General features: G+C 41.2%; 1 protein-coding gene across 2 annotated transcripts in view; it reads right to left on the bottom strand.

Annotated features, from left to right (window-relative positions):
• RREB1 (ras responsive element binding protein 1) overlaps window positions 1–23,953 on the bottom strand; it is a 166,464-nt gene that overhangs the window by 141,624 nt on the left and 887 nt on the right. The window contains exon 1 of one of the 2 annotated variants that reach the window (XM_019522245.1): window positions 22,571–22,745. The exons of the other annotated variant lie outside the window; for it this stretch is intronic. Within the exon in view, the coding sequence (XP_019377790.1) occupies window positions 22,571–22,730 (160 nt within the window). The 5' untranslated portion in view covers window positions 22,731–22,745. Of the gene's footprint in view, window positions 1–22,570; window positions 22,746–23,953 lie in introns of those variants that run through there. 2 annotated transcript variants of the gene reach the window in all.

Below are 23,953 nucleotides of genomic sequence, written 5' to 3'. Positions count from 1 at the left end.
AAAAAAAAAAAAAAAAAAAAAAAAAAATCAAGGATTGGTTACTGTGGCCTACTTTCTGCGGGATGCATAATTTAACCCAAAGTAATTGTTTTGAAAACATCTAAATGTCCAGAAAGACTTAATATTACTGAATGTGTTCTGACAGCTTGTGATTGAAGTTGTATATAACCCTTGTTGGAACAAAACCTTCAAAACCTCCTTAAAAAAAAAAAAAGAAATTTCACAGGAAGGAAGAGTGATACCCTTGCAGGCTCAACCAAACTACAACTTGAATATATTTTCATATGGCTAATGAAATGTTAGAAGATTAATTAGGCCTTAGTGTTTCTCCATAGAGGCAAGAGCATTTTTAAAATGCATTTTGACAAATTTACCTCTACAATATTAAAAAAAAAAAAAAATACATTTGGATTATGCTAAGAAACATATTGCTTCTCCTGGTTTCCATTTTTTTTTTTTATATTTCATGTCACCTCTTCAAAACACCCATCTTTAACTAAAAGCGTTACAAGAAAGCACATCATCCCCCCTTCTTTTCTCCCCAACGTCCTTTTATCAGAGCAGGATGCTCTCAGGTGTTTAAAGCCAACTTTTTTTTGTACTGAAGGCAGCAATAGAACCACAGTCACCTTGGAAACAAACATCACCCACTGTTTGCAGAACAAACAATGGTACCTTTTCAGCCAGTATAAGGCAGGCAGGGCAAGGGGCAGCCAAGCAATTCTGGGACTTACAGGAGTGTTAACATATTGCATTCATTTAATGAGTCAAAAAAAAAAAAAAAAAAAAGGTTCAGTGCTAAAAAGTAAGGCTTTATCAAAGTGAGAGCCTTTGGCTAGAAAGCCTAACTAAAGCTAAGAAGGTCAAACTAGTCTCCCAAATCAGCAATGAACTCTCTTCCCAGGGATAATCTAACAATTATTTTTAATTACTTTGCATGTCTCCTGCACCAAAGAAACTAAAGCATGCAACCTCCGAGAAACACTCACTCAAGTTTTATCAACCTGTCAAGACAAGGTTCTTTGGGTGAATGTAGTATCTTTTATTAGACCAACTTAAATAGTTGGGGGGGGGGAATTTAAGCAAGCTATTCTTTTTAAATTAAAAAAAAAGTGTTCTAGCTATTTAAGTTGGTTGAATAAAAGATATCAGATTCACCCAAAGAACCTTGTCTGCCTATGTCCTTAGACCACCACAGTTACAATCTACACCCCATCAACTTGTCAAATATTTTTTTAAAACCCTACTTTGCATTCAAAGTACCATGAATATGAATTTCAGAACTGCTCCCAGTGACATCAGCCAGACTTGTGAGCATTCACTGCTTCTGAAAAAACCAAGCCTCCTATCAAAGTGAGGGTATCTAATAAAAAAAATGGAATATTACTTTAATTTCCAATTAATTCTATTCGGACAGAATCATTTGATACTTCTATAGACAACGTGCACAAGCAAATGGTCTGAGCTTGGAGAACAATAATGGTAAAATTATGAACAATCTTATGAAGAGTAGTTCCCTCACCCAATGGATGCTTTCATGCCATCATAAAATCATGGGCTATCATAAAATCTGAGCTCTTTACCTATAAACTACATCATTTTTGCTTTTTGTTTTAAGATCAAATAAAAATGTGACTCCTAAAAAATAAACCCTAAAATCCTCTCCAGAAAGATGGACTATATTTTTTAAACTACTACAATTTTTTAATGCATGTTAAAACCATGAGTGTTTATAAAGAGAGAGAAATATTTTGGAACCTTTTAGCTAAAAACTATGCCACTGAAAACTATGACAACAAATTCATTTTTACAGCATCTCTATAACCTGTGTCAAACACCCAATTAGTGCAAATCAACAAGCAAGGAAAAGTCCCACTGATAGCATGTCCTCAAGTCTTTCAGCAAAGGAATGCAAAGTACTACAAAATTACCACCATTTGACTCATGTGCACAAGCTAACATCCATCTGAACTATGAAGGAGCGGCACACACAATACACCCATTTTGAGAACTGTGCTGGAGTGATACACGCTCAGCAATTCTCTTGGAGATCATTCTGATTTTGTGATGCATTTTGGCAAATAAAAATTACGGTCTGAAACACCCCCCAAGAGCAAAGTGTGTGAGCCATACCATTAGGAACATCAGGGTTTTATTGCTTACCAGCAGAAAGTGTTAACAGGATTGAAAAGTGCAAAGGCTGGAGTTAACACTATCAAGTTAGTTTAACAGAACTAAAAGCCATATTAATGTCCATTAAGATGTAGATTAACATATCTGTCCTAGTGCACCAGTAGTTAACAGGTCTTCAAATGAGCAAACCTGTATCATAAACAAATGTCAAGAGGGCTTTCTTATTGAGTTTAGCTAACTCAACCGAGTTAAACAACTGACACACACACACCCTTTCTGCCTGTCAGGACATGGCCTCTCTCTCTCTTTCTCTCCAGGGCCAGGATGAGGAGGTAAACTGGTACAGAAGTGATTCATAGGCACCCATACTTTATGTACAGCTATCACACAAAGAAAGCAACCACATGACTGAAAGCAGAAACAACTTGAGGATGTTATTCCAGCTTCATAACACAGCAACTCCTGACAGTACTAACTGTTCATAAAAAATGCTCAACACTATCAGATTGAAAGGATCATTAAAGTCCCTCCTGCTCTGCTACATCATAGAGAAACCTGTGGATTCCCACAAAAAACCCCACCTATTTCAGGATTAAGGAATTGTGAGAACCCACTCTACTCTTTAACAAGTCTAAAACTATGTCTATACTAGGAGCACTTTACCCACCAGGACACTTTTTAGCATACATACAGCTGTACCAACAGAGCTGTGCTGCATCCTGGTAAGCACTATCCTCCCTCCCCCCCAACTGGAGCAAAGCAAGCTGCATTGCTAAGAGTGGAGTTTCACCAGGTAGGACAGGCGGAGCTGATGCCTTGTCACTCACTCTCACGCACACACGCAACCCCCTAGCCACACAAGAGACCAGTGCAACTATGTTAACAGGTCTGCAATGAGAACGGCCTAGGAGTGACTACTCGGGCACTCGTACTGGCTCTAGTGTAACTAGCAAACTCCCAGCCCTCAGAAGTGTTTTTGTTTGGTCCAAGTATTTTAGGTATCACCCGAACAATCGGTAAATTGAAATGACAAACAGAAACGTGCACTTAATATAAACTCCAAGGAAATTTATCACTGCGGAAACGCTTCAGTTAAAAAAAAAAAAGAGTTTGACTACTGAGAAGCAGAAGCAGCAGTTGCTGCTGAGGCCCTACCAGCCCTTCCCTCTGTAACCACCCCCACCCTCCAGGAGCTATCGCAAATCCTCAGGCTGTGTCGACTGCCAGCTGACAGAACTGTTTAGTCAGCAACTAGGGAGAAACGCAGGCACTCTCCTCCATCACTCCCTGCTGCCTCCCGTCCCCTTGTTACCTTCCTCTTCAAAAATATCCTTCAGAAGAAGCATTCTCTCTTCTACAACCCCTCCCAAGCAATGCTTATGAACTGCTTTCTGAGTTTATCCTTGGACATGGCTGATTTCTTTTCTTTTCTTCCCCCTCCCTTTGTGTAACCCTCCTTCCTCCTCCTACTCTCCCCAAGCAAGAGGAGTTCCAGAATTACAGCTTATACTGCAGCAACTTCCTCCATCTTCTGTGAGAACATCAGTTCACGGAGTCCAACATGTTGCACTTCCTTTCTAGAGCACAATAGCCAGGCTCCAGGTGCCAAGGTTAGCTTGTCCTTTTCCAAGAACTGATTTCCAAGTTCTTTTAATGCCAGTCTCTCATCAAATAGAAAATGCTTTGAAACCATACACACACAAAAATCACTATTACAAACAACTCAATGAGTGTGAAGTACCTTTCCCCTAAAGACTACAAACTGCTTTAAGAAGGTCTTCCTTTATTTTACAGATAGGGAAACTCAGGTCTTTGTCTTCTCTCGAAAATTGTAGGCTTCTAACTATACCTGTTCAGTCAACAGTGTCCATAATATAGATGCAATATTGCTGGCATAAAAGTGCTTGCACCTCTCTGGCTTATTCTCGTGTACTAAGGTATATAAACAATAGCAATAAAATTGCATCTATGCTACAGGTTTTACTCAGACACACACACAGATGCAGACACACAGACATACACACACGCATATACACACACATAAATACACACACAGAAACGTGTGTGTGTGTTGTATATATTATGTGCATTTTTTTAATCACTCCTTTAAAAACTGACAGAATCATACTGGAACACAACCAAGCCTCAGACACAAACTTAACATAGTTTGCCCAAGGCTACATACACTCTAAGCTGAAAACAGCAACAGATCCCAGGTTTTCTGATTCTCAGACATTTGCTCCAGCCTATGAAGATACTGTCTCCAGTTACACTTGGAAAATATTTGTGTGAGCATTTGATATAAATGAAATTTAATTTGAGAAGAGAAAGAAGGGGGGAAAACAGCTCTGTTCTGCACAAAGGGTAACAGCTCGGATGTAAAAGGAAAACACAAGTGATCAATTTAGCTTATTAAGAAAGTGTCAGACATAATGCTACAGTCCTTATTAATAGCTTTGGGCAAAACTGGAGAAAAAAAAGCTTTAGAAATCTAAACAAACCAGTAACTGAAAGACATAATGCTTAGCACCATCTGTGAGAGCAATTTTTGTGTTTATAACATGATGTTCAGGAATGCAAATTCAGGTTTCCTGGTGCTGAATTGTTTTAAGGAACTGTGTGCGTTTGCTCACCTTGAAAAAGACTGCCTACTTTTCAACATAAGTGGGGGTGGAAAGAAGGAAAAAACTACTGCTTACAATTCTTGACACTTAGGATGGCTAACCCAGAAGTAATATGGGCCGAAACAAAACAGTCTATGCTAAAGACAAAAAAACAAGCTTAAAATAATAGAACAGAGATGAAAGTTCAGTAAAAAAAAAAATCACAGAAAAGTTTATGTCCAGGTCTCTCCTTTGTGCTTAAGCGGTGCAGCACATGCTGCACAAAACTGCTCACTGCCTTGAGAAAGGCAGCTGCACTATCTAGACAGAAAGGAGATGCTTTTTTACCATGGTGGTTTAGACTTTATTATTATGTGCTGTCTGGTTTTACACTCTGCCACCCAAAGTAGTTTTAAGATAACTTTGGAAATCTAATATTTTCAGATAGCTTATGTCAGCAATGAACAAGCCCCAACAGTTTTCATATTCCACATGTTATTAATAAGCTGTACTGAAATACTTCAAGCATCCCATTTCCAAGAGAATAACTATATTTCAATAGTTATCATTACTCAGTTTTTAATCACAATGATAAAAATGACCATAGGTGGAAACTCATTGTGCAAATAGATCTACTTCACTCTAATTTATTTTTAGTAGATAAGCCATCTCCCTTATTTTAAACAGGTTTTAGAGAACCAAACTCTGCTTTTGGTTACTCAGAATTACTTGGTTACACTGAAGTATTTACACTACTTAACAAAGAGTAACTCCAAAATTTCCTGATACAAGCAAGCAAGACAAAACTTTGGCCATAACCTTTTATGGCAAAACAAGAAGTTCTCTCTTATGTTAACAGGCCTTAAATACAGTCAGAGAAGATGATCACATAGATGTAACATGAAAAAGACTACATCAAATGATATTTTAAATAACTAAAACTTCTGCACTCCACATGCTAGCATCAAAGAGATTATCTGTACCTGCTGAGTGCTGAACGTACATGTGGAGGAAGCTACTTTAGCCACTAAGTCTCTTAGCCTTACTCACACAGTCGCACTGTTTGCCAAAAAAGCAACTGAGAGATCACTGCTTCATCATTATGAATGTCTCAGTTACCAAAGTTAGAGAACAAAAGGTTATAAACAAGGGGGGGGAAAAATCTAAATATCCAAGATAGTTAAGGAAAAGGCAACCCCCAAAAATAATAAGGAATACATTTTTCAGCCACAGATACTGTTCAGATTTTCCCTCCTGTACCAGTGACTGTACAGCTTCTGACTCACTCCATCAACACCATTTGCGGGCACACACCCTGCAGAGAACTTGCTGCGGAGTGGTGGAAAAAACGTGTGTTAAACATCAGGTTAGAAAGAATACATCAGCTTCCTTCAAAGTAGAGGCAGGTAGAGAAGTAAATCTACGACTCTGCCTGCCTACCTTTCAGGATGCTACCAACATGAATGGTCTATTAACTGGAAGAAGTCAAGTAATGGAAATTTAATGGAAATTTGCAACCAACTTCAATGGCACTGGAGGCCAGAAGACAGATGGTCTGTATCAAAGCATGCTTTCCCTGGGTGTCGTAGTCCCGATGACAATGCACATATGCACACTCATCCTTGTGTGGGGACGAGCAATTGAAATTAATCACTATAAGAATGCTACAGTCCACCCCACAAAGACAGAAAAAAACTACTTGAGCTGATACACTGACCTAACCTTAAGGGAAGAGACTCTGGAGTCTTCAGGAGTAGATAGAAGGAATAATCTACCTTTTGCTATGGTTCCTCTGTAAATATATCTAGTGATCAGGCCGTATGCTTGGCTGCCTGGGAGCCATCATGCAGCCTGTATGCTCTGTGCTGGTTTCTGGGGGTTGTGCAAGCTGGTATGCCTGTTGGGTTACAGCTGCTGGACAAACATGCAAACATCTGATTAAGTTAAACATCTTCAGAATAAATGTAGTTAGGAAAGGGATGCTGATTAAAGCAAAGTGTTTGTCCTACTGTATGCACAAGCACAGAGCCAGTCTGCCTTCAAGTTAATAAAATAGTAGAATTCTGTTTTAAAAACAAGTATTTATAGATACGCAGTAAATCTTTCTTTAGTCAAGGAATCTGATACAATTTGCATCATTTACAGCTAAATTCCAAGTTTTAGAAGGACTAACTAAACCAATGGTTTTCAACCTTTTTAGACTCAAGGCACCCCACTATAACTTTGCAAATTGAGTGGCCCTCAATTTCCAAAACTAACTTATTTATTACAGTGCTTACCTCATTGCTGAGAGGCCAAACAGGGAGATAGGGCAATGACTAGGCAGAGGCAAGCCTGCTCTTAAATTGCTTCCCACCTATCTCCTTATACCTCACAGCACCCTTCAAAGGTCTATACACCAACCCAAGGGTGCCCCAGTGCTCTGATTGAGAATTACTGAATTAAACCTTTCCATCAATTCAAACTAAACCAAGTAGTATGTGCTATATACAGTACATACAGTAAGGCTTTAAAAGACAAGGATCCTTTCTGGTCCACAATTAATATTAAAATGTATATAGTATTTTTCATAAGGGAAGGAATTATGGTGACCAGACCTCTCCTTTCACCTTTCATGCCAGAGGCTGCATTTCAGTACCACTATATCTACATAATTGTACAGCAGCCTGCAATCCTATAAGGGGAAAGTGGTCAAGATAAATAAGTGATGTCAGTATGGATATTACTGCAAAGCAAAATTATTTGGAAGACATTGTAAACTTAATATATTATTTACATCAAATCCTAAAGTGTGCCAATTCTGTCCAAGAACAGAGACAATGGGAGATTTCAAACATGCCACGTATAAATGGCTCAGGAGATTAGAAACCTAAGGGGACAGAAATAGAAACACATTATAGCAAAACATTTTGTTGCAAGAAGCCTGCTCTCCAAAATTTAGCACCACACTGAAGTGGCAAATCCTGGACTACCATGATCTACAAGCACTGAAGGAATCATCATTTGAGGCAAGTTTTCCAACTTTGGTGGCTAGTATCACAAAGAATTGGGCAGTGTTAATAAGGAAACTCCTCTTTTGGAAAAGACAAATGCCTGCAAACTGACCGTTTCATTCACTGATGTGATTGGCTAGGGGAGCCTCCAAGTTACCATCTGCAGAAAAGAAAATACCAAGTGCAGGAATACTATTCTTTGAAATCAGCAATATATCTCAGGAGGGAGGGAAGGGGTCTCACTGAAAGAAGCCATTCTTAGGTCCTAATCAATTATCAATATCTTGATGTTATGCATCCTAATAACTGTCACCCTACTTTTAAACCCATCCACATTGGGAAACGGTGTAAAAAAAGACAGTAGAGAGAGACAGAACAGCTGCAGTCCTCCATTTTTCTTGATGGCTGGTAATGGACCTGTCTTCAAGGGAAGTGGAGTGGGGAGCGTAATTTCAGCATGTATCAGATCCCAAACAGATACAAGGAAAGTTGTATTTTAAATCTGCCAAAGTAAACTCTAGATTCCTTCATTGTCTTCTCCGTCAATTCACATCTCTGTATATTTTTTCAGATTTCAGTACTATAATGGCGCTCTATTAATCGTGTCTTGTGCATTTTTCCTGATCTGTCTTGTGCATTTTGCCTGCCACCTGATGCATGCTCAGTGTCCCTAGATTTGACCATCAAGGGGAATAAGCAGCAAGACATTCCTCTAGAACAGTGGCTTTCGATGTTTTTTTCATTTGCAGACCCCTAAAAAATGTTGAATGGGGAGCCCTTTGGAAATTTTGAGTGGAGATGCCGACCCCTCTGAATTGTAAGTGTAGATATTTACATGCTATTGACTGATCAATCATCTTTTACAAACCCCTTAGACAGCCTGTGGATTGTGAGCGGTCTGCAGATGACAGGCTGAAAAACACTGCTCTACAAGTACATAAGTTCAGAAACCAACTTCCCTCATTAGTGTAGAAGAATCCTGCTTGTAGAAGTCTTTTCATTTACTCAGGCTTTTGAGAGAGGTGGAAAGAGACCACTGGTAGCAACCAGTCTCCACTCATGCAAACAGGGGGGAGAAAGGAGAGGGGGAGCATGTTTCTAATGCAAATAACCTACAGGTGTTCCACCCTGCATTAGCCAGTGATTAAAATTCAATATATTAGCATTGTCTGTATTTCACTGGGTTGCTCATACTTGCAATTCATCCCTTAACTGATAGTGGTCCAGGAACCTAGGGTTCTCATATGGGTTCATTTGCCTAGACAGGAAACATAAATTAATAGTTAAAATGAAGAGACTGGAATTTAGAGCTGAATTCTTTTTGTGCCTCTTTTGCCTTCTTGGTACATGACCATTAGTAACAACAGCCCCTCTCTGCCACCTTCCCAATGGTGAAAATGGGGATAATACTTACTGAACTCCATGAGGCTGTCTGACATTGCATTGACATTTATTATTTTTAATTAAGTACTTAAAGAGCTCGTGATGGACATACAAAGTACTAATCCTATTTGCAAAGACAAGCTCAGCTGTAACAAAAAGCAGCAGCCTTATGGAAGGCCATGTCAATAACCCGAAGAACATCTTTGGTCTTTGTCATATGACCCACAGCAATCTGATATGATGTTATTTTACTGAGCACAGTGGTGGCAGTAGTGTAGTTAGTTAGCAAATATAGTCTCTTTCTTTTTGACAAGCAGTGGTAAAAACCTAAAGACCACAGGGGCAGCAGCTTAGCAGCCTCCCCTGCCAATATGCCTCAGGTCTTAGACTAGAAGAAATACTCCCAGGCTTGAGAGGGTGATTCATCCCTATTTGCTTTGGTATCAGCTTTGGTGGCATGATTTTATGATGCTATGGACTGCAAGTCACACAAGTTACAAACAGTGATCAGGCAACAATGACTTTCATTCCTATGGAACTGACCTGAACCATGGATTTGAAACAGCAACCTCAGAAGGTAAAATGTTTTGCCACATGGGCTTCACAGCACCTTGAACTACCCTCTTCCTGATATAATGGGAACACATGAACCTCCCCCCACCACTCCAAAATAGGATGCAAGCAACTGTATGCTCAAATGAGTTCTATCCCATCCTTGATCAAAGAGTAAAATACAATACAAGCAAAAGCAGGGACAAGGAGGAAGGATACACAGAGTAAGGTGGCTTAGATACATATGTGCTCTCAAAGTGCAGCAGGAGTCTGCTGTTCTTTCACTTAGCACCCAAAAGTTTGCAAGATATTTTGCAGACCCACTGAAAAGTCTTTAGGGGCACAGCTGAAAAAAAACAAACCATCAGCAGAGGTGGGGAAAAGAATGGAACTGTAATACACATGTCCAACAGCTTCTCTAATTTTCCTAGCCATCCCTCACAGTTCTACATCCGTTTTGCAATGAACGTACACTGTACACCCCACCCGCTCATTTCCTGTAACTCTTACCCAATCACCTGAGGCTTTTACCCCCTTCTCATTCCTAACCCCTGATCTCTAAAAAGCAACCTCCAACTCTGCTCACAGTTTTCTTTCTAAAGCTCCCACCCAATCCTCTCTCCCCCTTCTGAACAGTTTAAGTGCTGGCTATGCCGACATAAGTGAGGCTCCAGGGGACTGCAGAGGCAGCTGTTGCTGCTCCTGTTTATGGCTAAGAGCCAAATTTCTCAGACTTCTTACTGGTGATATTCCCTCCAAGTCTCTCCTCCTTCCCCCATGTCTGGAGGGCATGGTGAGGTGGCCACTGGCAGCCTTACCACAGAAACTGAAGGAGAAAGGTAGCTTTCATTCCCAGTCTCAGGTCAGATGCAATCAGTAAGTTCACCCCAAGATTTAGCTGTCAAATTTAGACAACTCTTATTTTCTTCCCAGACAACTAAGGCCCAGGTCACCCTTAGGAGTAATCACCTTCCAAGAAGATTCAGCATACCCATCCTATTAAAGCAGGCAAATTTCAGTTAGCTACATGATAAATGAAATGAATTGTCTCAGACATGCTTTGCCATGCACCACTATCATACTTTGCCCACAAAGCTGAATTATCCAGGGCAGGAAGGGAAATCTGAGTAATGCAGAGGCTCCAAAGTCCCTTTTCCCTCTCTCCACTACCAGAACTGCAGAGGGGAGAGGGTGTGACTTAAAAGAGAAAGGGTAGGGACATGACTTCTTTGGACCCAAACAAGCTTCAGCTGCATTTTTTACTCTTGGTAGCCATCTGCAGTCAGCACCCTTAGCTAAGGAGTAGCAACCCAGCAGAGGAGTACATCAGGGGAAAAGAAAGCAAAAAAGTGGTATTTAAGCCTCTCTTGCACGCACCTTCCAGATCTGCTTCCCAAGCGTAACACATAGGAACACAGGAAGATAGGACAGGAAGAGGCCTCCTCAGCAAGAGAGTCCAATCCCTTCCTTTTGCATCTTGGTAAGTCATGCACACCATTAAAAGGGTGTGAGCTACTGAACAGGTCTTCAGGTGCTGCAGACATTGCATCTGAGTTTTTGTATATAGCAGGGTTTATTCAGTGCTTAATTAAACCTGCCTCCATTTGTGGCCTGTGGAGATGGTCCTGCCACCCTCCATCAAGCTCAGTGAATAAATATTCAAGCAGTCTCACTGACTGCAGCATGGAAGCACTAAACTGTACCAGCAAGGGCTGCAGATTCCAGCTTATCTCTCCAATACTTTTTTGAAAGATAAATGCAAACTGTGGTCCTGGAAACACCTCTCAACTCCACCCATGTGTAGCTTAACTTTATTCATGGGAATACGCCTATTCAAGTCATACCTACATGTAAGTGTTTCCATGACAGGGGGGTGGCACGAGGAAAAAAGCAAGAATAATCCTACCCTTTCAAAACACACATGCAAAATAAAACCTTAACATTCACTAATAGTATTTCTTAAAAAAAAAAAAAGGCTATCTTGTTTCCAGTGACCTGGCTTCTGCCACAAGTTTGACAGATAAAAAAGTAACCAACACACACACACAGAGTAGATTTTATAGTCACGTAGTTCACAGGCAAACTGGGGTGGGGAGGAGAGGCCAAGTGAATGGAGATGCCAAAACGGTGAAAACAGAAAAAGAACCAGGCAGGCCTGACATGCAGTTTATCTGGGCTCAAAGTCCCAGGGACTGAAATACAGAAGTATCCTACATGCATTAAGCACATGTATCTGTCAGGAAAAGCCAAACATCCAGTTTCTCCCTTTAAAAGATTCTGCTTCTTGTTAAGACTGCCACAAAATAAAAATTAAAAGGGTAAAATTACTATACATTAAAACAACCCTAGAGTGTAAAGGGGGGGAAAAAAAGTGTAAACATCCACACAACTATCACCATCCTTTCTCTTCCCAGCACAGAATAGAAAGCAGCAGATCATAAGAGTATCTAAAACAACCAGTCAAACTTATTCAAATCTTCACAAAGTGCAACAGGGCAAAACCCATTCCTGTTCACAGAGCTTATTACAGAAACATGACTAAACATGCTCAGCAGTCCAATTTAACAGGATGCATCCATTTGCTGATGCCAAAGGAAGATGCATTTCTGTTATATGTGGCACACTGCTGTCGCACGCTGCTTTTCAAAAGAAGTTTTGAAAAGAGACCTGCTGCGTGCATTCTTCACAAGTCATAGTATCACCAGCCGTATAAGTGTTTGACCTCTACTTGCTATGCACTGTGGACAAAACTCTGGCATCAGCTTATTTCAGTGCTAGCAGCATCGAACTGCTACTAGCATTGAACTGGTTTCACTTTTTAAAGGAACCCCAGAGCACTCAAATTCAACCAGTTTAGTTTATGGACCCACATGTATTCATTTGGTTTTATGTAATCCAAGTAACCAACTTGATTAAAAGAGTCCTCTCTGCTCCGTTCCTGGCAAATTCCATTTCTCCATGCTTGTTCAAACCAAAACTGACAAATGGTATACATCCCAGTCTGTACACACACACACACTCTCTCTCTCTCTCTCTCTCTCTCAAATTTGGGTAACTTATACTATACCTTAACTAAAGAAAATATTCTTTTTATTGGAAAGGGTGATTAGTTTTAATATGTTTCTGTATGGGCAATGTAACTTATTAAGGGAATAATAGCACATTACTCTTAACACTTGCAATGTTTACACCAGGGCCTAAAACAAAAGAAATAGGATAAGAAGATGCAATCAAGTTTTGAGATGAGCACTGAATTTACAAGGGTACTCACTGCAAAATAAACAACGTCCAACCAACCTACAGATTATTAAACTGTTGGGTGTATTACCCAGAACATCCACAGAGAAACAAGAACAGCCTTTCTTTTCCTTCACGTGTAAACAGAGCATTCATGCAAACTTCCAAATTACCAGCTCTGCAACCTATGCATGCATTTCTACAATTTTTACACAGACAAAGCAGCAGAATGGTGTGCAGTTTGCATCAATACTAATGCAGAAGCACCCCACTAGGGTAAGAGAACTGATGTTATTAACCAGTTCTGCAAGAGTGCCCAGCATATTAACTCTACATCATGCTAAGTGGTTTTTTACAAACTGGGTAAGCCAATGTCAATCCCCACCCCAAATATCTACAATCTAGGAGTCCTGACATAACAGGTGGATGTAACTAGTCAACAGACGAAGAAGGGACAAGTTAAACAAGAAAGGGACAGGATGTTATCTAAGCCACTGCCCAGTGAAATCTTTGGACTTCCCTGTTGAAGAGGACATGGTAACATTTAGTTCCAATACTGGAATAGTCTTTGCAGCACGCTGGAAATTAAACTGAAATAGTCAACTCATTTCTGTTACCTGGGCTGTAATTAAGAAAAAACTTAAAGACCACAAATACCACACATGCAAACTGGTCATGCATACTATTCAGAATATTCTGCCTGCCTAGAGATGCTGCATTAAAACCGCTTGCAGGAAACTGGAACTGAACATGTGATGTGTACACAACAGTGGAGATCTTCCTCTAACATGAACAAGTCAGAACCAACTATTTTTTATCCAAAGATGCATTACTGAGTATTTTTTAAAGGAAACAATGACATGGACATGTTCATGTGGAGTTAAATGAATCAGGCAGTCCAGGGTAGGGAGCAACTTCCACTAAACTAGATCAAATTCAGGCACCAGTGAGCACTTCCTCGAGAACTGCTTGGTATTCCATATGCCCACCCACTGTCATCAGTATAGTTTACTGTGTAATTCTATATGTGCTGACTACTGAACAGTCCACTGGCAATTTCACTTGCATACAAACAATGGATTCAAGACCCGCATACTCCAAGTCCTTCAGTACATCAAGTAAAGTGATATAATATTATAATTAAAAAATCTGGTCACAAACAAGCCCCCTGGAGTCATGCTTCAAGAGGATCCTCCACACAAATCTCTTGTTTTTCGCTGCAAGCAAGAGTGGACCAAGCAGACATGTTGTCTCCTTAACATTCGCCACAAGGAGCTTATTCAAAAAGAGAATGCGGCCTCTGGAGTTTGAAAGTGAACTCTAGGGTTAACTGCAAGTTGCACTGTTCCAAAACAATGCTTGGGAGCCAGCACAGAGAAAAATGGCACTTACATGGATTCTCCCTAGCCATCAAAGTATCTTGGGTTTGGGGGGAGGAGGCATACCAATGAAATCATCACTATCACCATTTCAAACAGATCAAAGTAGGAGGGGAAAAATGTAGTGCAGAAAACCTAACGAAGTTACCATACCCCAAATCCATAGAAATCATAGAAAATTTGGATTGGATGAATCCAAAAACAGGATGCAATCTTTGTTTTGAGAACAGTCTTTTATCCAGGAAGCTCCTAGAATGATGCTGAGACATTAGAGACCAATTATATATTTGTGTATGCAAAAGTGGATTATGTTAACACACTGTTAACGGTCCAGAATTTAGTTTCCAGACTTCTGAGCATTTAAAAGTCAAAATCAGCTGCACGGTACATCCTGTGTGAAATTCTGCCCACTGAAATCAGTAAGAATTTTGACACGGACTTCAATGAGGCCAGGTGTGGCTCTCCATGTGCTGTTGGTTATACATTAAACACGTAAAAGCAAGATGAGAACAGAAACCCAACACATGTTCAGTATGGCCCAGTTAATGGTCCTGTGACAACATTAACTTTCATGTTCTGATTTTAGAGCATTTTAGATGAGTCACCTTAGGACTTTGTTGCTCAGGGTAAAGAGGAACCATGAAAAATACAGATCTACTAGACTTAAAGAGCTACCAAGCTCTAACAGCTCTGCAACTGAAATTTGGAAACTACCTGACTTGTAGTTTCATAGTAGCTAGGGTCAGGAGGGACCTGACCAGATCATCTAGCCTGACCCCTTGCCACAGGCAGGAATGAATGCTGGGTTCACAAGACCCCAGACAGGTGATCATCCAACCTCCTCTTGAATTTGCCCAAGGTAGGGGCGAGGACCACTTCCCTGAGAAGCTGGTTCCAGATTTTGGCCACCCTAACTGTAAAATACTGCCTTCTGATCTCTAACCTAAACCTGTTCTCCATCAGCTTATTACCACTGTTCCTCATCACCCCAGGTGGTGCTGGGGAGAAAAGGGCTCTACCTATTTGCTGTTGATCTCCCCTGATGAGTTTGTAGGCAGCCACCAGGTCCTCACTCAGCCTCCGACTACAGAGTTTAGGTTCTACTCGCTCCCTCCTACAGAGTTTAAAATCTGCATGACTTCCTCCTGAGCTACCAGGCTCACTGTGATATACAGATCACTTCACCTGCCACTGAAAGTCATTCTCTAATTAGGGAGAACATGGCAGTTATTCTGCATGCTGCAATCCAGTTTGGGCTTATTTATTTATTTATTCACTTAAAAAAAAAGCAAGGGAGGAAGGAAAGCTTCTCCTACGAGGGCTGAGGGAAGTTAGGAGATTAGGTAACAGAATGAGCCAAAATCTCCAATCCTGAAGCAAAGTTTCCAGTGATTTAAATTGGAGTTTTCCCTCGATTATAAACCACAACTTGATGCAATGTGATTACTTAAATCATAACAAGGTAAGAATAGTGTTTATGGTGCTTAGCAGATGGGGAAAACTGCTATGGGATTAGTTTCCAGAAGCCATCAAGGACCTCAGTTCCAGGTCTTACTTGAAAGCCCCATAAATATACTGACATCTATTTGGCACATCTCGCTAGGAAAAAAACAAATCCTGTCTGAAGCTGTTATGCAAATCAGTTTTTTATTGATCAAGAGCAATAGTTTGTTTCCAAATAGTAAAGAAGGAAAATTATACAGAAAAGCCGTAGTTACCCCTCATTTCACTTGTTTCCCAGCTGTGAGAAGTATACCTCACATGTGCAAATGGAAGATCCTATTCCATCTATTCCTATTCCCAAGGAAGGGATCCTATTCCACCTATTAGGTCAGGGGTCTGCAACATATGGCCTGCAGGCCAGTTCAAGCCTGTGGAGCCACTGGACCTGGCCTACAGAGCTGGAGGACTTTGCCTGTGGCAGCACCTATGTTTGCACGGGGCTGGGTGGTCTTGCCAATACTACTGCAGCAGGGGGCTTTGCCTGTGCCTGCACTGACACCAAGCAGCTAGGAGCTGCATCCATGCCACTGCTACTTCTCCCAGCCCCTACTCCCCCGTGGAGGTATAGCCACAGCTTCCAGCTTAGGGGCAGCTGTGCCAGGGTTAGGCAGCTGACAACTGAGTCTGCACTACTGTTGCTTCTTCCACGCCTCCCACCCTAGCCTCCCCAGCTGTGCTTGCAGCTGTACCTGCACTGCGGGTGGGAGGGGAGAGGAGGGGAGGGGAGAGAAGAGGAAGGAGGAGTGGTGAGATGAAGCAGCAGCACAGACGCACTTTGCAGACACCTAGTCCTAGCACAGCTCCCCACAGGCTGGAAACTGAGGCCACGCTGCAGTGGGGGAGCAGAATGCTGGGCTGGAAGAAGCAGCAGCAGCTTGAGGACAGCTCCCAGCTACCTGACCCCAGCATGGGCACAGTGAAAGACCCCTGATGTACTGCCAAAACCACCTGGCCCTCAATGGACCAGAGTCAGGTCATTCTGACCCCACACCTTGCAAAAGGTTGCCAGCCCCTGTATTAGGTGCCTAAAGGGACTTAGTTCCTTTAGTACAATTTTGTTCCACCCTGCTCAAGTCCTTAAAAAACAGAAGATGGATGAATCCACCTGTGCTCACTGCTGTTTGTGACTTAGTCTTCAGGCTAAGTTGGTGACATGTTACAAAAGTAGGCAAGTTAATGTTTTCTCACAGACTCAAACAGGGCGAAATAACACTGCATTTGAGCATCTAATAGGATCTAAGTCTTTTCTACCTCTAACTTCTATAATATTCAATCCCTTTTCCTGGACTTCAGCATCTTCACTTAAAACAAACCAGTTTTAAGGATTTTAGTGAAAGAGTTGCAACACCAACTGCTAAAACAAGCAAGAACCCAAGGTAACTCCATGGTTGGAGAGAGCTATAACTGCACAGCATGCACATGGCAACCACATTAGAAACACACAATTATGTACTGCCCTGGACAGACATACCGTTTAAGTGACATCAGAATGAGCTGCACACACGGATGCAGAATAGTATAGGGCCATTAATATCTTGGCTGCTTCTCATGTTTTCAAAACATGAAAAGCAATTAAGAATTTATAATAACTCCTTTCTGCTAGTGGAGTATTTTTTCTTAAGACTGAAGAGCAGAGAAAGAAAGACAGACAAGCAGACAGGCAGACAGATGCATGCTCCCCCCCTCCCAGCAATTTTAGTACATCTCTAGCTCCTCCCCCAACTCAAACCTGACAACTTTCAAAGTTACTTTGGCTGAGGCCTTCAAAGAAAATAAAGGAAAGAGCCCCTGTTTGCTAGCACTAATGTAAAACAAGTTGGCTGAGCTATAAAATAGGAAGTTTAAAAATAAGTATGGAAATGCCAATGTACATATGGAGCAAGTTTACAGCCGCGACACAACAAATCATATGCACTGCTGTATAATATAAAAATCTCAAATTTGTACACACCAACCTACCTCACACACACACACAATACAAAGGCAAAGCAATACAAAAAGATGCTGAAACAAGCTATACACTGATAAACAATGAAGGGCATCTGCATTTTTAAGGATGTAATACTTTGCTTCCTTTCATCTTTAAAAAGCAAAATAAAATTAAATGGCTCAATGAACTGCCATTAAAAATGGCTGTCAAAGTTTTCTCATCATCCATTTTTAGAAAAAAAATGATGGTGCCTATCCATTTGCAGCCTTCCGTGAAAACTGATTTTTGTTTTAGAACAAGCTGCAGCAAAAACATTTGTGAAAGTACCTGGAAAAAAGCAGATAACAGTTTACAAAACTGGGCATATACCAGACACATCAAATCATCAGTTATAGCAATATACCACAACTCTGTTTCACATAATGTTAGCAGGTCACTCATAATCAGCATAAGAACAGGATTAGACCACCAAAAGCAAACATTTCAAAGTGCCTCAGGAATAGTGACATACCAAGACTCCTGGCAGCCTCGGGCAAACTTTTAGTGTCGCCCCCACCACCAGAGATAACTATTTTTTTGTTGTGTATTGTTTAATTTTCAGGTTCCCTTTCTGTCCAGGCCCCGGGTGGCCACCTGGTTTGTCTATGCCTGTGTCTGGCCCTGCTCAGTAACTTAGCAGATCCATTTTCAAAGTGAAGGGAACATAAACTTCCAAGTCACTTAATATTCTACAAATATTCTTTAACAAAAATTTAGAAATAACTCAAGTCTGATTGATAGAGGTCATGCAAAACAAAAGTGATACCGGAGTTTCACATCTCCCTCACACCCAAAGTGATGAAAAAACACCATATGCAATCCACTGATGTTAGCTAAGAAATGTAGTGACATGTAAGCTCTAAACTCAGCACTCTGCCACACAAAACTCATGCTATGCAAACATCAAGAAGTCAGTAAAAATAAAATCAAGGACAGCCCCTTTGTCCCCTCAGGGGAACTAATTTTAGTAGACGGATCTAACAATGGCTTGGGGGGGGGGGGATGAATTTTGACAGCTTTTCTCCACTCAGTTTGTACCACCCCAATGGAAGTCTGTCCCCAGGTGAATCCCTGGTAAGTTATCCAGCCGCTCTGTCTCTAGGACTTTACAGAGGCATTGCTTGTTTGAATCACACTGAATAAACAGTCTCCACCCGTCACCTACTTCTTTTGTCTAAAGCACCTATTCAGAGGCAACTACCCTCATTGACTGGTAGGCTGCCCAACTTGAAAGCTGAAATACCATTAAAAACAAGATACACCGGAATGCCTCCATGTTGCTAGAGGAAACAGAGGTCCAGATTCTGCCCTGCTGTTACATCAGGATAATTCTAGTTTAACTCCTACAGCTACAAAAGGAGTTGTGCCACCTGTACGGTGGTTTACCCTGAAGCAGAAATCTCCTGCACAATTCTTTCCTTCTTTCAAACTAGTTTCTTTGCAAACCATTCCTATTGATACAAGATCCCAAACCCAGAGGCTCTTTGTGAAGGTCTGCCTTTTTAGTTCTCAGTAAAGCAATACTTATATGAGCTCTAAATGAGTTAGCTATTTGTGAGAACACAACAAAACAACAAAAAATAATAATTCTCCAGAGACGGGATGTTGCACCCTCGTAAGTCAGGATGCCTGGAGTGCTGATACACAAAACAAATAGCTGGCCAGGGTGAGGCTGAAGGATCCCTTAAGGTGGGAAAATCTTATTCCACTGTATCCCACCCACACTATAGCACTTTCCACCCCAGCTCACCCCACCTATTTTCTTTTGTAATTAAACACTAAAAATGAAACGTGACTGGGCAAAGCTGTGTAGATTTCTATTTTTCCCATTTCCATACATCATCAACAGTGAAAGATGGGCAAATACGAGTTCTATTCAACCTAAACTATATTTTCACCCATAACATCTTAATTCTCTTATTCACAAAGTATTAAGCCAGTAGCTACAATGACTTAAGACATAAGAAATGGAAAAGATACACCTTACAGGTCTCAAAGGAGTCCGTTTTAATTTCCAGCATCAACCTAACAGATCAGATCTCCCAGCCAACAATAAGAAACTGACTATTCCCATTGTTTCCTTTTGAGAGAATATGCCTCCTCCTCCCCCAAATTCTATATGTGATCTCCCAGGACACTTCTCTGGCAAAGTTATAGGGTATATGAACACTACAGCCATAATTAAAGTTATATTAAAAGAGCACAGTGAAAGCAGACACTGACCCTTTTCTAAACTTGAGATGGCTCCTATGAAATGCATCTGAAAGGTGTGCTGGGAAAATATATAAAAGTACAGACATTTATGATAATGCAAACAACAAACTATTTTGTTTGAATTCAGAAAAGTGGTGAAAGTAACAAGTGTTAAAGACAGGCATCCTCACTATTTTCAGCAGCAGCAGCTTTACTGTCTTAATACTGCTGAGCCAGTATACCACAAACTAGTCTGTATACTGCCCAGTAACAAACATAACTCAGTCTTTTCATTAAAAATTTTACCAACATCTAAACAAAAACTTTATGTGACTTCATAGTTGTTAAATATATACATCAAATACAGGTGCAGAGTAAGTGATCATCAACCACGAACACATTAAAAAAAAAAAAAAAAAAAAAGGATTTTCTGTGCCTAACAGGATGTACAACTTCATTGAACCAACAAAATCTATTTGGTTTCTGCCTATGGCTGTAGAATCTTTGCAGCTTTTATTTCTTCCAGTTTGTCCATACAGGCTGCTATCCAACATATACCAGATGCTCATGGAGCAATGGACAACAGATAACTTCAAGGACATCTGTAAAGGGCGCATTTCAGGGGCCCAAACATGCAACTGTTTAGGCATGTGAGTAAACTGACTCCTACAAAGATGTCTCCAAAGACCCAGTGGGTTACTAAGGTGAGTAATTTTACTCATGTACCTAAACATGTTCTCCAAAATATATAATTTTTACACCTGAAAATAGTGACTTTAAGTAAATTAAAAAAAAGTATCTAAAACTTTAAAAAGTGAATCCCTTACAAATACACTTGGGTTAATTTTAGCATCCTTCTGTTTAGCTGCTTAGCAACACTTATCCTATGACCTTCTAAGCACCACCTACTTTTACAAGGGATAATGAATATAACCAAAGGGATTTGTCTATATATTTTAATCTATATAATGCAAGTACAAGATCAGTTATTATTTCAGAAGACTTTCAACCGAAGACAAACCAAGCTTTGTTTCCATTTAAGAGGAAGCTTGAACCACCTGAAAAAGGGTGCAGTTGTGAACACTGTATGCTATTAACCCAAAGAAGTGATGAAATCCTAAAGGTAAAACCAAAAGCACCATGGAAAGTATGCATGTTCCATTTGCCAGAAGATATTAAAAGGATTTCACTGAAAAGGACAATTAACACCCAATGCAAACGTTCACCTTTCCCAATTCTGAAACTCCAGAGACTGACCCTCACTTCCAAAATAAAGAACATATGATCAAAAGGTCACTGAATGATGTAAACAGTTAAGAATGGATGCACCACCTGTACCATCTGAGTCAGACTGAGACGCTCAACTACACTGAAATCTGCTAACAAATGAAACTTCATACCCTTGGAGAAAGAGATAACTTGGCTGGAGAGGGCAGGTTTTAGAATCTGCATGTGTTACAGTCTGCTTTAATACCAAAACCACAGGAGGCACATTTTGCAAGAATAAAAAAAAGTCTATGAAAAAAAAAGAAGTGTGGGGTGACTAGTAATTAAAGGGTACCGAAAATGGTTAAAAATAACCTGCATTACCAATTGATAAACAGGTGAGATCAGAATATTCTAATGGTTCCAATGCAAATTAATTTGAAAGGGGGGTTTACAAAACTTCACCTAAAATGTCAATTTTCTTTGAACTACAAGATACCAGCCAAGTCCTAAATATGAATGCAGACTCCGCATGAAGTAAAAAAAAAAAAGTCAGACTATCTGCATTATAGGAAGAATGTTAGGTGTGTCCACCCGTGAATATTGAAAAAGGAGTGTTATCCTGATTGATTGGATGATGGGTTCATGCTGCTTCTGGGTTGCTAACACACAAAAGGCTCTATTCTCCCCTGGATGTACGTAACTCCCGTTAATGCTAATAGGCATTATGCAGACACACCAAGAGAAGAATATACCACTAAGTCTTCAAAGGGAAAATTAAAACCTAAAACAAACATGGCTGGCCTGACCATGAGTCACTGGCTGCATCCCCCTTGCACACACACAAAAACGCATGGAAAAAGGGAACTGTGATATCTAACTTTGTGTGCTTCAAAACAGTTGGTCTCAACAAAGTATTTCAACCTTCTAATAGGTTTTAATCATAAACTTCAGAGATGGCTGGGTAAACTGCATCTGTGACAACTTCTGCTAAAGTTGTTAAAAAAGCAATTTTCTCATTAAAAAAAAGACTAACTGAATCTGGAGTTTGAAGTGTAAAGACTGGGGGGAACCCTTAAGAGTTAAGATTATTCTCTATAGCACATTAAACTAGATACTTGACTAGTGTAATAACAGAAATATATAACCCTTCCTTGATCTTATCTAAAAAACACGGGAAACAATGGTAAAAGATCTAAATCAGGTGTTATTTCCAGAAATCACTTCAAGAGACTTCTTTTCCAGGGCGAAAGCATCTCTTGGCTCCTTTCTGTTATCACCCACCCCAGAAGCAAAAAACTTTTTCCATCCATATTCCTGAATGATTCAAATCCAACCTAAACTATCTTAACAGCGGGAAGAATAAATACATGGAGCTAAGAACCTCTCCCCACCACCCAAACGAAGATTGTCTTGTACCTTTTTTGGGGGGCAGAGGGAATATTCTCCTTCTCCCCACAAGAGAAGGGGAAGCGCATAGCTGTGTAGTATGTATGTGAGCAAGCTCTGGTGCTGCTGCTAAGGCTGCTGCTGGCTCTGAAGCCGTGTTGAATTTCGTAATGGAATGTGAACTGCTCATCCGGATCTGAGCTTGCGTCCTATCTTCTAACCAGTAAGGAGCAGGGGAGGACAAATGTGCTGAGCAAGGAGAAATGCTCTCCTCCTCTTTTATAACCCAAGGATGCAGGGCAGAGCGCTCAAGAAAGATAATGGAACTAAGAGGTTAAAAAAAGAAGGAAAAAAAAAAAAAAGAGAAGAGGGCGAGAGAGAGCCAGAGGAAAAACTTATCAACTACATGCCAAAGTTCAATCCACCACCCTGCCCTCCCCTCTTGCAAAAGTTAAGCATCTTTCCAACTGCTCTCCTCCCGGCAGCTACCCGACTCTGCCCAACAACAAGATGAGGGTTTTGGGGGGGTGCTAGGGGTTTTTTTGCTTTTTCCCTTTTCCTCCTTAGGAACACTGTTGCACAACTAGCAAGCTCAAGTGGAGCAGGGATGGCCAGCACTGCTGCTTCCCTCTCCTGCTAAAAAAAAGTCTAGCAAGTCCACCGATGAAAACCCTGGGCTGGTTCCAAGCCCTGAGACTTTGCAGACTCATTATTTGTTACCTTGAAAAAAAAGGGGGGGGGGGGAGAAGAGGAAGGGATATCAGGTTCGTGTATGATTAACCACCCAGCCCAAAGGAGGAGGAGGAGGAGGAGGAACTGCATCCTCGATGCAACCCCCCACTTAGCCATCGAGAGAGAAAAATATGCTGATCGAGACGGGGGGGGGGGAGAAAAAAAACCCTCCCCTGCTTCTTAGCAACGATTAAGGTCGCAGTTTCCTAAGAGACGAGTCTTGACTAGTCCACATCAACATGGGGTAGGGGGAGAAAGGGAGCGGGGAGGAGGAGGAGGAGGGAGAGAAACTTTGTTTTGCAAAAAAAAAAAAAAAGTCCTTCTTCCGACAGAGATGGGGAAACTTCACCGCCACCCACACCCCCTCCCCACTCGCTGGGCGGCTGAGGCAGGGACGGACAGGAGCCGCGGAGGGAGGGGGGGAGGGAGGGAGGCAGCGCCGGAGCCTGGTCCAGCGAGAGAGAGAGGGATTCCCCGGGGTACCGGCCTCGCCGCGCGGATCCCGGCCGCTTCCTCCTCGGATGCTGCCTGCAACTCGGGACCGTGCCTGCGTGCGCCTGTCCCCCCGGGCCCCACATCGCGCACACACTCACACTCACACAGAGATGTGCCTGTGACACAGCACAATGGCAGGGCAGAAGAAAGAGGGAAGATAAACCTACAAGTCCTCCCCCCCCCCCC

Source organism: Gavialis gangeticus, unplaced genomic scaffold (genome assembly GCF_001723915.1).
Source record: "Gavialis gangeticus isolate Ggan-Ray unplaced genomic scaffold, GavGan_comp1, whole genome shotgun sequence".
Classification (NCBI taxonomy): Eukaryota; Metazoa; Chordata; order Crocodylia; family Gavialidae; genus Gavialis; species Gavialis gangeticus.
The sequence above is the reverse complement of the archived record's forward strand: the minus strand, read 5'-3'. Positions and strand labels throughout refer to the sequence as shown.